Raw genomic sequence first — 17,665 nt, forward strand, 5'->3', positions numbered from 1 at the left:
AAGCATAGTAGTTTCAGCAATTATATAATCTGTTAAGATGCATTTTTTGTTGAACTACAAAGCAATATATAAGACCATATTTTGACACAAAATATTAAAGCCCTGCTATATCCTGGCTAGTGAGTACATAATGGCTAGTGCAGGCTGACAGGGCACCTAAGTTGTAGTTTCCAGCCTGGGAGGTTCAAAGTGACTATGGTCTCTGTTTTGTGCTCTTTTCCCTGGGAGGGTGTAGGGATTCTGGGGACCTCCTGAGGGTAAAGGTTTTTAGAAGCTCCAACCTCGGGTTCCAGATGTGGTTCTTTTACTAAAAAGCTTGGTGTCTTACCCCAGCTTATTCTGAGGCTTGCTCAGTAGGTTTGAAAGATCACACAGGATAAACTGGTTTCAGTTACTTCTTAGAAACATGAAACTTTCAGAAAAACTCCTAGGTAGAGAGTTCCTACCTAAATCAGTAGCCTAGAACTTTCAGAATCATCTGAAATTCATAAAACCTTATACAAGAGATTCCCAGAATAATCAGAATACATCCAGACTAGAAACTGTACACTTCCCAAAATAAAGAGCCAGGATCTTCTAAAGCAGTATTTCCCTATAAACTCTTCACTACAACTGTGATGCAGTATGTAGACCTGTATATATATTTATAGGTCTTCCCTAGTGGCTCAGACGGTAAAAAAAATCTGCCTGTGATGCAGGAGACCTAGGTTCAATCCCTGGGTTGGGAAGATCCCCTGAAGAAGTGAATGGCTACCCCTCCAGTATTCTTGCCTGGAAAATTCCATGGATGGAGGAGGCTGGCAGGCTGCAGTCAGTGGGGTCACAAAGAGTTGGACATGACTGAGCAACTAACACTTTCATATATATTTATACTGGAGTGAATCGCTTTTCTTTTTTTCCCGTCTCTGCATATGTTACTACAAGAGAATGCTACTGCAGTGCTATTTGTTTATATTTCATCTTAAGTTCATGTGGGCTGCACTTAATTTTGTGAGGAAAGAGGTGAAAAGCCGGTGAAAATCCTAAATAAAACTACCAATTGTTAAGCCATGTCTTTTTCTCCCATGATTTCCTTGTGGGTGGGATGTTTCCACCCCTGTCCCAGGGACAGCTCCTGTATTCCGACAGCCTTCACCTACATAGTTAAACATGAATCACCAAAGGTTTGGGAGGGAAGAGGGGTCACTTCGGAATATGAAACACGTACCATCCCTGTATGTGAACAGGAATGCAAGCTAACAAAACTGCTTTATTCTTTCAATTTTGGAGAGCATGGAGGAAGGTACGTGAAACAGACAGCAAGAGAACAGAAACTTTGTGGAGCCTCATCTTTCACCACCTCCAGCTCCGCCAGGGCCCAGGGGTAGAAAAGTCAATGACAGAATTTCCCTTGAATTTTTAAGAATCAGAGCATAGAAAGGACCTGCAGTGTACTTCTCAGATGCAACCTAGGGGGAAAAACTTTGGAGAGAATTTCTCAATGCCCTCTGGTGATGTGGTTGCAGGGAGGGTAAGCCCGTCTAATGCTAGAGGGTTGGAGACAGAGCCTCTTGAAATTGCCAAGCTCCAAGTTTGCTTGGGAGGGCATTACATATTCCTGTGAGTTTCAAGTAAGAGTGAGTTTCTGGGAGAGAGGACTCGTGGGTGTACACAGAGTCTCCTGGCTGGGACTGAAGGGATAGCATCAGAAAGATGCCTTTGTGATTGGGTTCTCTTCCAGGGGAGGACTCAGCTGGAATCACAACAGATTTCCAGGGAGTTGATTAGAAACCAGGCCATCACTCACTGATCAAACCCTTGTTACTTGAAGGATGGTCTGAGGGCCACCAGCAATGACATCACTTGGGAGCTTGTTAGAAATATGGAATCTCCATCTCAGACTTACTGAATCAGTATCTGCATTTTAACAAGATTCCCCAGGTGATTAGGATACACATTAAAGTTTGAGAAACCTTAGACTATGTTATATGGGCACTGTTCCCCAGCATAGGACCCAGACCTTGTTGAAACCCAAGATTGTTGAGATGACATTCTTTTCCTAATGGTCACACAGCAGCAGCCATTCTCCCCAGTCCCAACCCTGCATGCATGTGTGCTAAGTCACCTCAGTCATGTCTGACTCTTTGCGACCCTGTGGACTGTAGCCTACCAGAATACTGGAGTGGATTGCCATGCCCTCCTTTGGGGGGTCTTCCCAACACAGGGATCGAACCCAAATCTCTTATGTTTCCTGCACTGACTGGGTGGGTTCTTACCATTAGTACAACCTGGGAAGCCCAGTCCCAACCCTAGAAATTAGGATAAACAGCAGGAAGGTAACGGAGGGGGAAAAAAAAACAAAAACAAAACCAACCTGGGAAAGAGTTTCAAATTTGAATGTGATTGAAAGATACATGTGAAATAACTGTAGAACCACTGAATTTGGACTAAGTTTATAGGCACAGGACTAGATAAATTTTCGATACCAGGCTGAATGGGAATTTAGAGTCAAGAAATTAAAAAGGCTTCTAACAAAATAAAGTTAGTTTTCTTATTTGCCTAAGGTTTGGCTGGGTAATGTGTAACCCCTAAACACTTCCCCTTTGCAGTTGTTGTTTTCCCCAGAAGAGGGAGAGAAAGGTTAGTTTGTGTTTTCTCGCCTGCACTTCCTGCTAGGGCACAGTGGAGAGATTGCAGCATTTCCCAGTGGACAGATGGCCTGTGGAGAGAGGAGGCAGAAAACACGAGCTGCCACTAGTCTGTTCCTCTGAGGAATACCTGAGCGCCAAGGCCAGAGGAAGTGTAAATGGGTGAGAGGAGCCCTTTGGGAAAATGTTTTTGGACGCTCTGAGGATAATGCAAGAGGAGAGGAAAGTGTGTCTGTGAGAATCGAGGAAAGGAGCTGAAGGCAATTAGAGATGTCATTGTCAGCCTTCCCTTGAGGCCACATGTCCTTTCCGATAGGGATATAGCTGGTTGACTGGAGGTGCCTGTCTGCACAAAAGGCAACGTTCATTCTCTTCATTCTGGGTGCCCCATGGTGCAGCCTTCTGTATAGTAGTATTTCTATTCCTTTCTATCCTCCCCTTCATCTAAATTCAAATCATAGCAAGCTTTGGAAAGAAATGGAATTAATTTGAATGGCGTTCTGAAAATTTATGAATTAAAACAAGCTTAGTTTTTGTTTTGTCTTAAGATTTATGGGACGTAATTAACAAAAGAAATGCAAAATGTTTGTACCCTGAATAATGCTGAAAAAGAAAATAACTGAAATATGTTTTGTGTTTCATTATTAGAGCCAAGAAGAAATGGGAGCAAGTAAACCTGGAGGTTGAGAGAAGAGAAAAATGAGAAAAGAGAAAAGTGCCAGAAATCATCTGATTTACAATCAAAAATGAAAATTCAAAGAATGAGATATTCAAGTACTCCATACTATATACTGGATAGCCAAAGATGATAAAATGCAAATTCTGAAAATAAGATGCAGGAAGTACATTGTGCTCTTTCAAAACTGATAAAAATGCAAATTACAAACAGCTGCCTGTGTATTTGTATAGGTCTGGGATTCATTCGATGCATTGCCACAAACATTTAATAAAATTTAAAAGTTTGACAAGATCACTCTTTAATTGTAAACTAAATTAGATTGCACAGATTGAGGAGTAAAACTGTGCCTTTGATTTCTGTTTTGCAATATTCTTTAAGGAAGAAACCTCACATTTTCTTTCTTTACCTAGATTTTAACTGGGCCCTCTGTGATAGTTACAGATAAAATGTAAACAAATTCAGTGAAGTCCCAGGGTTACAGTATGGTGATGAGTATGAGAGGAATTCTAATAGATATACACTTTGATGTGTTATAGAAAGAGACAAAGTCTGGTTTGTCCTTCAGGGCTGTTGCTGAACAATGGCTTTTAAAGGGAAACTACAAAATCTACCTGCTGGAATGTGCTACGTTCAGAACTGAAAAACAAATATTTCCTACCATGAAAACAAAAATTATATGATCATACTGGAGAAAAGGACTCATAAAAGAAAAAAAGTGAATTAATAATAGGGTATCCCAAAAGTCTGAGTGAATTTTTAAGGTTTCAGAAACTCCAGAAGTATAAATGCTTATGAATGTAAGAGAGAGACATCATTTGAAAATTTATTTCCATTTTGTTTGTGCTCGTTTAGAATTGTGAATCTTGAATAACAAAATTTTATTATTTAAAAAATTTCATCTGCAGAGTGACTGAAACAAAAACTTAAAATTAAAAATTTATTCTTCAAACTTAATACAAGAGCAATATAAATACTTAACCTTTCAAATGATATGTTTGTAAATTTGTAACATTTGTATTCCCATGTTTATAAAAGTTCAGAACTTCACTAAGACTTTGGAACCCCCTGTATTTGTATTTGCTTGTGTCTTATAGTTACTGGTAGCCTCTTGTTCAACATTTATTGGAGAAGAGAGGCAATAAGGACTCTTAGGAATATTTTATTTTTAAAACATTTTCTAAAATCACTGCAGATGGTGATTGCAGCCATGAAATTAAAAGACGCTTACTCTTTGGAAGGAAAGTTATGACCAACCTAGACAGCATATTTAAAAGCAGAGACATTACTTTGCCAACAGAGGTCCATCTAGTCAAGGCTATGCTTTTTCCAGTAGTCGTGTATGGATCTGAGAGTTGGACTATAAAGAAAGCTGAGCGCCAAAGAATTGATGCTTTTGAACTGTGGTGTTGGAGAAGACTCTTGAGGGTCCCTTGGACTGCAATGAGATCCAACCAGTCCATCCTAAAGGAGATCAGTCCTGGGTGTTCATTGGAAGGACTGATGCTGAGGCTGAAACTCCAATACTTTGACCACTTGATGTGAAGAGCTGACTCACTTGAAAAGACCCTGATGCTGGGAAAGATTGTGGGCAGGAGGAGAAGGGGATGACAGAGGATGAGATGGTTGGATGGCATCACCGACTCAATGGACATGGGTTTGGTTGGACTCTGGGAGTTGGTGATGGACAGGTAGGCCTGGCATGCTGTGGTTCATGGGGTCCCAAAGAGTTGGACATGACTGAGCGACTGAACTAAACTGATGCTGTGATTCCAACTTGTGGAGTAATAAACCGTAGTTTCTTGGTTTTAATGGGGCTCTGTCTCCACACTTTCAAAAACTTAAGGATGTAGTCATTATGGTTTTTTTACACATAGATATAAATAAAAACTGGGTCAGCAAAATATCCTGGTAAGACAGACTTGAGAGGGAGATAAGAAAAGAGCTGAGTTGAAAAGCTGTCTATTAATTGATGGAGGAAGAAATGCTTATAGACTCTTAAGTGTACAAGTAGTGCTTTTAAGCTTAAATTCCATTATGCCCCTGGCTGGGCAGTTGCTTTTTTGGAACATAAAAGAAGTTTGATGAATTTTACTGGTGTTCAATGAGTCTATTCATTTCAAAATGCAATAATAATAATAATTAAAATAGCATTTATTGGAAATGTAGTATATTAGTTTGCTGGGGCCACTATAATAAAGTACCCACAAACTGAGAGGCTCAAACAACAGAAATTCATTGTCTCACGAATCTGAAGGCCAGAAGTCTGAAAACAAGGTGCCGGTTGGTTCCTTCTGAAGGATCTATTCCAGGACTCTCTTCTTGGCTTACAGATCACTATCTTTCTCTTTGTGTCTCTTTATATTAAAATCCCTTTATATGTGTTTATGCATTCATATCTCTTCTTTTATAAGGATACAGTCATGTTGGATTAGGGCCTATCTAAATGACCTCATTTCAACTGTGTAGACCTTATATCCAAGTAGGTCACATTCTGAGGTCGTGGGGTGTTAGATCTTGCAAAACATATGAATTTGGGATGACATAAAGGTGGCTCATGGAGAAGGAAATGGCAACCCACTCCAGTGTTCTTGCCTGGAGAATCCCAGGGACAGCAGAGCCTGGTGGGCTGCTGTCTACGGGGTCACACAGAGTCGGACACGACTGAAGTGACTTAGCAGCAAAGGTGGCTCTGCGACCCTTCCACGGAGGATGAGTAGTTCTTAGGTGACAAATCCATTCAAAGACTCCAATCTCCCTAAACCTTTGAATCCCTTCCTCTACAGTAAATCAAGGCAGGTCTGGCATTTCTAGCTTACTCATTCTGGACTACTTTTTAGTCCATATTTAAACCAACCAACAAACCAAACTATTAGAACCGTTTCTAATGCCCTGAGCTGCAACCAAGTGCAAAATCTCTGCTTAGTGGGAGAGATTCAACAAATTAGGCTTGATCTAACTTTTTGTTCTTTCCATGATTATTCTGTATCTTTAATATTCATTCCCACATGAATTCCCTCAGTTTTTGCCTGTGTAAATTAGAAAACTCAAGTAGTTACTGTAACGTGTAGCATACATCTTCAAGTGCCACACACTGTACTTTAGGAGCCTCTTGGGACTTGAGTCTAGTTATAGATGGGTAGCAAAGAGGTGTTCAGGGGGTGCATCCTGAGGGAATCAGCATATCTGGCATGGCAGCTATCTCAAGGTTAATTTCAGATGGGGGTGGAAAGGCTGCTTCTACTGTGGGGTAGAGAGACTACTTCTACTGGCAAAGAAGATATCAAAATTTAGGGGCTCCATGTTCCCAGCTTCATCAGAGTCTTCCTACATATTCCTATTTCAATTTTCAGGATTATGTTCCTTCCCAATCAATGCCATCATTGTAACCTATGAGCCTGGGAACTCAATTTGCACTGTATTAATTCAATCATTATAACAATTCAGTCACTTTAGGATGAAATTTTGGGTCTGTTTTCCAGCACTCTCAACAGTGTACCTATGAGCAATAGAGAGCATTCATTCAGGGCAGACATAGAACTTTTCTGGTCATTTATTGATGTATGAGCTAGGAATTACATTTATGTAAATTAAAAATTTACATAAATGCATGACACATTTGCATTTGTAAGTGGAAAGAAAAATGCACATGACAGTTGTGAGTTTAAGTTTTATTCAGGATCTTATTTGTGGATTATCACTGGGGAGATAGCTTCTCAGTACCTCTGAGTAACCAGCTCTGAAGAAGTAGAGGAGAAGCCAATACATACATATATGAATTTTTTGGCTAGGAAAAATGTAATCAAGCATATATATATCAAATCTTAGTAAAAGATTACTGCTAATCACGAAGAACAGTTATCTCACAATGATTTTAGAGCTTTCCTATGTATGGAAATATGCACAAATCTGGGATTATTGAAGTTCTTCCTGAGATGTTTATCCAGTGGCCTGTTTATTCCAAAGCTCAGCATGTCTCATCCTGTTTTTTCCATCCTGAATTCCTCTCAGGGCATGCTGTGTCAGTGAGCAACTGCAGTGGGTTGTGATTTAACCCTTAATATAACTACTCCGTGTTCATTTTTGTTTGTCTTTAAATATCCAAATTCCTGAGCTCATTTTTTTTTCTTTTGTTCAGTGATATTAGGAGCAATCAGCCAGTCTCATATTTGTTAGCGTGACAAAAATGTTTGAAAGTATCATATACACAGTCACATGGATCCTTGCCCTACCTAGGTGTTTGATAATGGGTATCCAATGGCGATATTTGTGCATATTTCTATTGCCACATCACACTATGAGCTAGCAATGCTTTATTGCTAGAAACAGAATAATCAATGTCTTCAAAACTAATCAGATTAGAGATCCAAGGGCAGAAAACCCAGGAACAATCCAGAAAACTCATCCTTATGTTCCCATACAGCCACTCTTAGACCAAAATTTTGATTAGGATTTTCTAAAGAAACATAACCAATAGGCTGTGTGTGTGTGTATAGAAAAGAGAAAGAGATTAGTTTAAATAATTGATTCATGAATGGGCAAAAATTTTGTGCATAAGTCTATAAAACATTAATGAAACTTATTAATAACACCTAAGAAATAACATTCTAGACCAGGATCATGGATAAACAAACACAATATATTAAAAAATGTCAATTGTCTACAAATTTGATCTAGTCATGATATCATGTGAACCAAAATTCTAACAGGTTTTTTCATGAAACTTGACAAGCTTATTCTGAAATTAATATGAAATTCCAAAGCCTTAAGAATAACCAAGATACTACCATCTGAGAAAAATAAAGTTTGGGGCTTTGCCTGTCATATATTTAGATTTTCTCTAAAGCTTTCTAATATTATAAAACTATATTTTATACCTGAAACAGAATAATGTTGACATTATTATGATATTTGAGGCAAAATTAAAGAGAATAGAGAACCTAGAAAACCAACCTACATATCTATGTCAATCTGATATATGGCAAAAATGGTCCTGTAGATCAGTTGAAGAAGAAGAGGTTATTAAATAAATGTTTTGGGAAATTGATAATCCCTAAAGAAAAAAAAAAAAAAAGACAATGAATCGCTAATCTTACACAGAAAATAAATTTCAAATGACTCAAATACAATGTCACAGGCAAAATTTAAACTCTGCAAAAACTACTTGTTGAATGAATACATGAATCTAAGAATATTTAGAATGTACCACTGAATGAAAAATTTGTTAAGCTTCTATTTACTGCTATGCTTGCCAATATTTGGGTAAAGGAAGGAAGGCAGGAAGAGGAACAGGCAAGCATGTTCAATTCCTAAAGCTGCAAGAACACGCTAGGTATACTTTCCAAATAAACAAGGGCACGTTTATAAAAACTAGGCATCAGTACTCTTGCATTTATCACCCAAGAGGCTGTGTTTTACTTCTCTTCTTATTTAAAACTCTTTATTCCTTTGATGTAGATAACTTCTTACCTTATAATATGACTATTATACATTTTAACCTAAATTCTCTTAGATTTACTTGAGGGATCCAAATAGCTTGTTTTCCATTCTAATCTTAGGATATATCTATGCTATCTTTAAAGACAGTTTTCTATAGACAGCCTTTCTTTCGAAAATAATTTCCAGACCCTTTTACCAGAGGCTGCTGTTTGACCTGGAAATCAATTTTTTTCCTTACAATTATTTTGTCACAAACTGGAGACTAAACTGCCTGAAAAAATAAAAACCACAACTTCTACTTTCCTCCTGAAAAAACTCAGAAGGACAATTTGTACCATTTGAAAGCTAATCAAAACCGATCATCCACAGTAAGGCTGGGAGAATTTTCATTACAATTCAATCTGCTTTGGGTTGGCTTTGGAAGGCAGTGTTTGTGGAGATATTGCCCCTATTGCCAACTTGATATTTATGTTCTTTCCCCCAGGGAAAGACTGCTGTAGAACAAATTAAGGGTGATTATCAAGGAGAGTAGGTAATTGCCAATGAGTTCAATACATTCACATGGGCTTTGGAACCAGGGGACATTTTTAGGCTCCTGGCTTTGCCTTTTGCTAGTTGTTTGACCTGGGAGAAAATATTTAGTCTCTTTGTGCATAAATTCCCTCACTTGTAGTAATAACACCTTTCTGATAGGGTTGTTTTGGGCATTAGAGATAATACGTGAAATGCCACGAGTTGCGTCTGGGATAGAGGAGATTTTCAGGGCTTCCCAGGTGGTGCTAGTGGTGAAGAACCTACCTGCTAAAGCAGGAGACATAAGACGCAGGTTCGATCCTCGAGTCAGGAAGATCCCCTGGAGGAGGGCGTGGCAATCCACTCCAGTATTCTTGCCTGGAGAATCCCACAGACAAAGGAGCCTGGTGGGCTACAGTCCGTAGAGTCATGAAGAGTTGAACACAACTGAAGCAACTTATCATGCAGGCAGAGGAGGTTTTCAACAAATGATACTCATTTATTATTATTGGAAGTTATCTGACAGATTATCACTACTTGTTGATCAATATAATAGAAATAATGTGGCCATACTCTCAGGACTTAACCTGATGTCTTCTTTGCCTGATATTGAACAACAACCGAATATAATAAAATCTGTATATTTCTACTGGAGAATAGGCAGAAATACAGTTTGAAGTTGTTTTTGAGAACAGATTGATAATTCTCAGACTCACTAGCTCCTTTCCTGAAGTCTCCTGGTGACTAAAAGATGAGCAAATGTTTCCCTTTTTTATATTTTTGATTCAGAAACAATGCTCAATTTTAATATATATATATACACACACACATATACAAAATAAAATAAGAAGGAAATAAATTTGATACATTATACCATTAAAAATTAAGTAAGTCTTAAGTTGTAGGAGAATTTTAAAAGATTCTTTTTTATTTTCCTTTTTAAAATTATGATTTAATAATTTATACCCTCCAGGCATGCAGTGCTAGAAAATTTCTAGCCTAGGGCACTGTGACTGCATGTGCTATGCTGTGCTAAGTTGCTTCAGACTTTGTGCAACCCCGTGGACTGTAGCCCGCCAGGCTCCTTGTCCATGGGACTGTCCAGGCAAGAATACTGGAGTGGGTTGACACAACCTTCTCCAAGGGATCTTCCTGACCCAGGGATCAAATCCATGTCCCTTAAGTCTCCTGCATTTGCAGACAAGTTTTTTTTTTTTTTTACCAGTAGGGCCACTAGAGTCAATTAAGTGATTTTCTTGAGATTTTCCACAGGAAAATGATTTCATTTGCCTCCTCCTGACATACAAAATCTTCTTTTTTCCCTCCATATGGGTTATATTTAAAGGATGTGAAATTGCTTTCATCATACTACATGAATTCTTATTCAAAATAAAATTGTTTTATTAAAAAGGTTATTTAAATTTTTAGAGAGAACATTTGTTAGTTGGTTGATTTTATGGTTTATCTACATTATGCTTCTTGCATGGGCCTGAATAATCAAGAATGCCTATTTATTATTGGGAAAAAATAGTTCTATTGATGTAAGTATATATACTTCTGAATCATCTTCAGACTAGCATTGTGCTGTATAATTTGTAAATGTGACTCTCTGAAATAATATATTAACATGCTATTATAGTAATATCAGAGAAGGCAATGGCACCCTACTCCAGTGCTCTTGCCTGGAAAATCCCATGGAGGGAGCCTGGTAGGCTACAGTCCATGGGGTTGCTAAGAGTCGGACACGACTGAATGACTTCACTTTCACTTTTCACATTCATTCATTGGAGAAGGAAATGGCAACCCACTCCAATGTTCTTGCCTGGAGAATCCCAGGGACGAGGGAGCCTGGTGGGCTGCCGTCTGTGGGGGCGCACAGAGTCGGACACGACTGAAGCGACTTAGCAGCAGTAGCAGCATTATAGTAATATATGTTAATATATTAATGTGGTATACTAAGGGTTATTTATTTCCAGAAGTGCATAAAATTAAGATCCCACACTTGATCAGCTTTTGTCCAGTTGTGTGCTGATAAATGTTTGACAGTTGATCCTTAGCAAAAACAGCCGCAGTTTGTCTATTTCTGTGGTGTAAAAGTTCTCACCATGGTTGATTTCAAGCCACCAAATCGAAGTCATCAAATACAGAATTAGGAAGAAATGGACACAACTGACTGTCCTGAGGACTGATGCTGAAGCTGAAACTCCAATACTTTGGCCATCTGATGCGAAGAACTAACTTATTGGAAAAGACCCTGATGCTGGGAAAGATTGAAGGCGGGAGGAGAAGGGGACAACAGAGGATGAGATGGTTGGATGTCATCACCGACTCAATGGACATGAGTTTGAGTAAACTCCGGGAGTTGGTGATGGACAGGGAGGCCTAGCGTGCTGCAGTCCATGGGGTTGCAAAGAGTCAGACATGACTGAGTGACTGAACTGAACAGACTTTCCTGAGCTGGAAAGAACTCACTTCAGCACATCTCTGCATGTTCTCTTTGTTATAATAAAATAATTTAAAATAATCAAATTTAATCCAGTTCTGAACCCATTCCAATTCAAGAGGTTTGTGATATCCCATTAACTACATATATTGTATATCATATGTTTGTTTGTTTATTTCCAGTTTTTATCCTTAAGAATAAAAGCATCATGAAGGTAAGGACTGTTTGGTTTATTATTGCTTTCTCTGAGCCTCAAGTGATGGCTCACACATAGTAGGCAATAAATAAGGACTTGCTGAATCAAAGGAAGGAGACTCAATCCCTGTCTTAAACAAGATTACAGTCTATCAGAAAATGAAATAAAATAATTATTTAAGGAGAAAAACAGATTAGAACATGTAATAATTAAAAGTATTTTTCTAAAGTTGAATATTAAATTATAATAAAATCCATAATATTATAATAAATAATAAATTTTGCCTCTAGCATAGCTATATTTTACTGAAGCTTTATGTGTTGGTTGTGACCGAAAATAAAAAAGCAATGACACCAACAGTAATAGCAAAATTTTATAGATTGCTTACTTCATAGTAGGCATATGCTAAGTGCATTACATGCATTATCAAATTTAATTCTCATAATATTCTTTCAAATATGCACTAATTTTACCTTTCCACCTTATAAAATGAGAATGCTGTGATTCCCAGTTTCTTAGTAACTTGTTTAAGTCAACAGCCAAAAAGTGTAGCACTCCATTTTGTACCTAAGTCTTTCTGATTCTAGGATGTATATTCTCAACCTCTATGTTCAGGTTTGTAAACACTAACTTTCTTCTTGGTTGTTACAAATTGGTCCCGGAGAGTTCACGGTTTCATTTAGATGACTTGCAAAGTGCAAAAAACCTTTAAGAAAAGGGATGTCAGTGGCTTAGAGGCAGGAAGAACCCTGTCGAAATTTTAGTCAAGCTGAAGAGAATTTTCAGGTCTTCTTGGTTAGTGCCTTTGTTCGTGAAATAGCCAAGAAACCAACTGGATGGACTGGAAGGAGAAAGAGGGAGTGTTGTGAATGATGGGCTTAGAGAGGTGGGCTGTAGAGACAGGTCAGATGGGGGTTTGTGGTTATCTCCAGACTTTAGTCTTTTCTCTGAGAGCCCAGGAGGCCATCTGGAGGTTTTGGGCAGCAGAATGCCACAACCTGCCTTCCATTCCTAAGGGAGCACGGTGGCTGCTAAAGCTAACAGACTCCATGTAGGATGAGAGCCGCAGGTTCAGAGAGACCAGTTAGAAGGTTATCACCATAATACCAGTGAGGGAGCATGTGGCTTGGGACAGGGAGGTGGTGGAGAGGGTGAAAAGTGCTGGATTGTGATGTGTTCAACAGCAGACCCCACTGGATTTATCATGGACTTGTAAGGTGAGAGAAAGAAAGGAGGTAAGGTTAACGCCAAGATTTTTGGTGTGAATAAATTGGAAGGCTAGAGACTGAAGGAGTTTGGTTTTAAGTTATGTTCAGTTTGAGATGCTTCAGAGGGAATGTCTGTGATGAAAATTGAAAATGTTCACATCTCTTCTAATAATTCCTATTTTAAAAATTTCCCAAGCCTTAATTCTCAGATCCAGTACTTATATTAAAGGGCAATTATTTACTTATTAGTGAACTTAGAATTTTTATGTTTCCACTAATAGACTTCCTTGGTAGCTCAGATGGTAAAGAATCCACTTGCAATTCAGAAGAACCAGGTTTAATCCCTGGGTCAGGAAGATCCCCTGGAGGAAGGCGTGGCAACCCACTCCAGTATTCTTGCCTGGAGAACTCTACAGTCTGAGGACCCTGAAGGAATACAGTCCATGGGGTTGCGAAGAGTCTGACATGACTGAAGTAACTAGCACACACACACGCACACGCACACACACACACACGCACACTTACCACTAATAGAAGAGCCAAACCTGAGTTTTAAAAATACTAAACAAAAATCAAGTTACAGAAAACATTGGTGTTCTGTACACTAGAGGTCAGCAGTATCACACTAACAGAAAATGAATGGAGGAAGAAATCCCAATAAGACAGTTTGGGAACATTTATTTCTAACTCACTGATACTAGCAGCAGGAGTCTTCAGAAATGAAAACAAACAAAGCATAACCTTTTCATCGAAGAAAGGTTTTCTTTATCATTGGATAAAGAAAAAAATAGTTTATTTCAGGTTATAGGGATCCAGAGAAGCTATAATGTAGCTGGAGGGCTTCTACAGTATCTGAAAATAAATAAAAGCATAAAGACAGATGGAGTGGAGGACACTCTGGGGCGTATTTTTCTCTGGATCCCTTGCTGAAACCACGCTTGCAGCAATGAATTGCATTAGGAGAGGGAAGACTGAAGCCTGGCTTGTCCCAGTTCAGATTTGGTATTCCTCTCCAGGGCCAGGCTGCAGACTTTAGTATATATGCCTCCTAAGAAGGTGACACTGCTGCCCGAGGCCCTACTTAAATCAGCTGTAGCTGCTGGGCCCAGCAGGTCATGAGTGCTTGAGTCGGGGGTGGTAATCTTCCTTCCACTGGGGAATAAAGGAGGATGTAAGAAATAAAACAAAAAGAAATAGTGCACAAAGGTAGAAAGTGCAGAGTCCCAGGGAAACTAGTAAAACTTTAGTGTTTGCTGAAAAGGATGAGAAAAAACAAATACTTCTTTATTTTAGAAAGGAACACACAGCCTTGTATAAAAAAGGTGGTGTATCTATTTGTGTTAGAAAACAGAGTAGGTACTGATATGCGTACGCAAACTGTCAGAAGATAATATACTAGATTTAAATTTGAGGGAGGGTGATTGTTTTTTGGAGAAATTCAGTTATTTTGATAAAGAAATTGAAAAGGTGTATGTGTGTGTAGTGTCTGTGTAAGAGACACAGAGACAGAGACACAGATAGAGTATCTATTTCTCCTGGTATTGCCTGACCTTCTGTGAAACTGCTGTTGGCCAGTGTTCCCGGTGGCTCACCGGTAAAGAATCCGCCTGCAATGCAGGAGCCGCAGGTTCGATCCCTGGGTCAGGAAGATCCCTTGGAGAAGGGTGTGACAACCCACTCCAGTATTCTTGCCTGAGAAATCCATGGACAGAGGAGCCTGGCAGGCTATAGTCCATGGGGTTGCAAAGAGTCAGACACGACTGAAGCAACCTAGCAAGCATGCACAAACTGCTATCAAGATCTAAAAATACATTCAATCAGGGTATATTTCTTGACAACAGTATTTAACAATATGATGCTCACAGAAAGGCTTTGTTATGTGTCAAAATTGCTGCCTCATTTTTTCTGTGGAATAGGGAAATATATAAATGGTTTATACCTTTTTTACAGGATAAAGGGCAAATGAATTATAATTTACTGCCCTCAAGCCCTGAAGGGACAAATGGACGAAAAAACTATTAATGCCAATCAGGCACACATGAGTATAAAGTTACGTAACTACAACTCATTATTTGCATTCCCTTGAAGTTCTTGTTTTTATCCTTACTTCATTCATCTGTGAGATGAATTACATACCTTTGCACCTTTCAATCACACTCCCCTTAGGACTTTGACTAAGGGCTTTAGGTACTGATACATTTTGTTTCTCCTTCTTTCTTGGATCATTAAGGCCAGGCTTCCTTCCTCCACCCCATCCTTCCTTAATTCCTACTTCCCTTCCTCCCCTCTTGCTATGTCCCTTGTTCTCTCTCTTCCTGGCACCTTTCCTTGCTTCTTGCTGCCCTCGCTCTCTCTCACACTTCCTCCTGTCTTCTTGTTATCCAGAGAGTATGTGTTAAGCTCAGTATACAGAAGACACCATGCTGTATGGCGTGATTAGAGAGATGAAGAGGACACATAATCCCTGCTCCCGAGAAACTCAGGTTCAGTTAGACAGATATCAGCATAAACGACTTAAGTGCTGCTCGATAAATGCTATGTCAAAGGAATTAGCCATTTTTCTGTTGTAAAGCTCATAAATCCAGGAAAGTAGAACATCTATCACTATTCTTGTTTTACACATATGATAAAGGGATTAGAGAACTCAAATGGCACATGTCAAAATTCACCATCATCAAATAGTGAGTAGGATGCACGGAGTATTTATGTTGCTGTTTCCAGCGTCACCATGCTGCCACTCAGTCTCATCTTTCATGATTCCTTTTATTCATGTTTCTATAGAATACTTGCATTACTTTTTTTTGTGACTCTTATTTTACTTCTAGTTCCTTTGTGTCACCTTCATTGATAGCTCTCTTTCTCAACTACCTCTGTAGCTAATATTGAATAATCTTTTTGCAATAGGGAACTTCATGACTGTCTTTCTCCTGCCTGTATTCCGACTGTTCAATACAATAGAGAACAGTGTTACTGTTAACAGTGTTAATTCAGTGTTACAGATTAGTTTATTAGTTTGCTTCCTGTTAAAAGCTAGATAGACCCCAGCTTTTGAAGGATGAGGTATGGTTTTAATACTTTTTTAATTAATAAATTTTATTTTTAGGGTAGTTTTAGATTCAGTACAAATTTAACAGAAGGTACAGAGTTCCCGTATATTCCCTGCCCACTCCTACCCACCCACACATATCCCACTCTAGCATGGTTCATTTGTTGTAACAGACGACATATAGTGAAACACTGCCATCACCCAAAGCTTACATCCTGAGTTTTGACAAACGTATAATGATGTGTATCCACCACTGCAATGTCATATAGAATTGTTTCACTGCTCTAAAACACTTCTGTGCTCTGCCTGTTCATCCCTTCCTTCAAAACTTTGATCCTTTTACTGTCCCTACAGTTTTCTGATGTTTCAGAGTGTCATATAGTTGGAATCATACAGTATGTAGTCTTTTCAGATCAGTTTCTTTTATTTAGTAATATGCATTTAAAGTTTCCCCGTGTCTTTTCATGGATGGATAGAATTCATTTCTTTCTTGTGTTGAATAACATTCCATTGTCTGGATGTACCATGGTTTATTTATCTGCTCACCAACTAAAGGACATTTTGGTTGCTTCCAAGTTTTGTTACGTTCTTTCCTTTCTTAGCACACTAATATTATATAAATATATAAAGTGAGATCTTTAGTGGTTGCCCTAGAATTTGCAATATACATTTTCAATGAATCTAAATTTACTTTCAAATAATACTATACTACTTTATGGATAGTACAAGTACCTCATAAAAACAAAATAATCCTAATTCCTTCTTTCTGTCCCATTTTTCATTGCTGTCATTCATTTTACTTATGGATAGGCTTACATAAACACACACATACATACATCAGCATACACAACAATATATTTGTTGCTATTATTAAGAAAAAACTTATTTAAATTAAGAATGAGTAAAACAAACGTTTTTATCTTACTTTCATTTAATTATTCTTCTCTGCTCTTCCTTTCTTTATGTAGATCTAAGTTTCTGACCTAAATTACTTTCCCTCTCTCTGAAGAATTTCTTTTAACATTTAAAAGGCAGGCCTATGTGCGTGTGTGTGAGTGAAGGTCGTTCCATCGTGTCCAACTCTTTGTGATCCCATGACTGTAGTCTGTCAGGCTCTTCTGTCTATGGAATTCTCCAGGCAAGAATACTGGAGTGGGTAGCCATTCCCTTTTCCAGGGAATCTTCCTGACCCAAGGATTGAACCCAGATCTCCTACATTGCAGGCAGATTCTTTACCATCTGAATCACCTGGGGAGCCCATAAGGCAGGTCTACTGGTAACAAATTCCCTCATTTTTTCTTTGTCTGAGAAAGTATTTGTCCTTCATTTGTGAAGGATAATTTTGGGGGGATACAGAATTTTAGGTTGGTGATTTTTTTTTTTTCCTCAACACTTTAAACATTCCACCCATTCTCTTCTTCCTCGAATGGTTTCACAGGAGAAGTCAGCTACAATTTTCATCTTTGCTCCTCCATACGTAAGGTGTTTTTCTCCTCTGATCTCTTTCAAGATTTTTC

General features: G+C 38.6%; 1 protein-coding gene across 4 annotated transcripts in view; it reads left to right on the plus strand.

The window, feature by feature from the left end:
• Nucleotides 1-3,595, plus strand: part of C5H12orf50 (chromosome 5 C12orf50 homolog) — a 29,609-nt gene extending 26,014 nt beyond the window's left edge. For 2 of the 4 annotated variants that reach the window (XM_027543654.1, XM_027543657.1), the window contains one exon: nt 3,276-3,555. In XM_027543654.1, coding sequence (XP_027399455.1) covers nt 3,276-3,301 — 26 coding nt within the window. In that variant the 3' untranslated portion in view covers nt 3,302-3,555. Of the gene's footprint in view, nt 1-2,663; nt 2,790-3,275 lie in introns of those variants that run through there. The other 2 variants (XR_003511338.1, XM_027543656.1) reach the window with 2 other exon arrangements.
• The last annotated feature ends 14,070 nt before the right edge of the window (nt 3,596-17,665 follow it).

Source organism: Bos indicus x Bos taurus, chromosome 5 (assembly GCF_003369695.1).
Source record: "Bos indicus x Bos taurus breed Angus x Brahman F1 hybrid chromosome 5, Bos_hybrid_MaternalHap_v2.0, whole genome shotgun sequence".
Taxonomy (NCBI): Eukaryota; Metazoa; Chordata; class Mammalia; order Artiodactyla; family Bovidae; genus Bos; species Bos indicus x Bos taurus.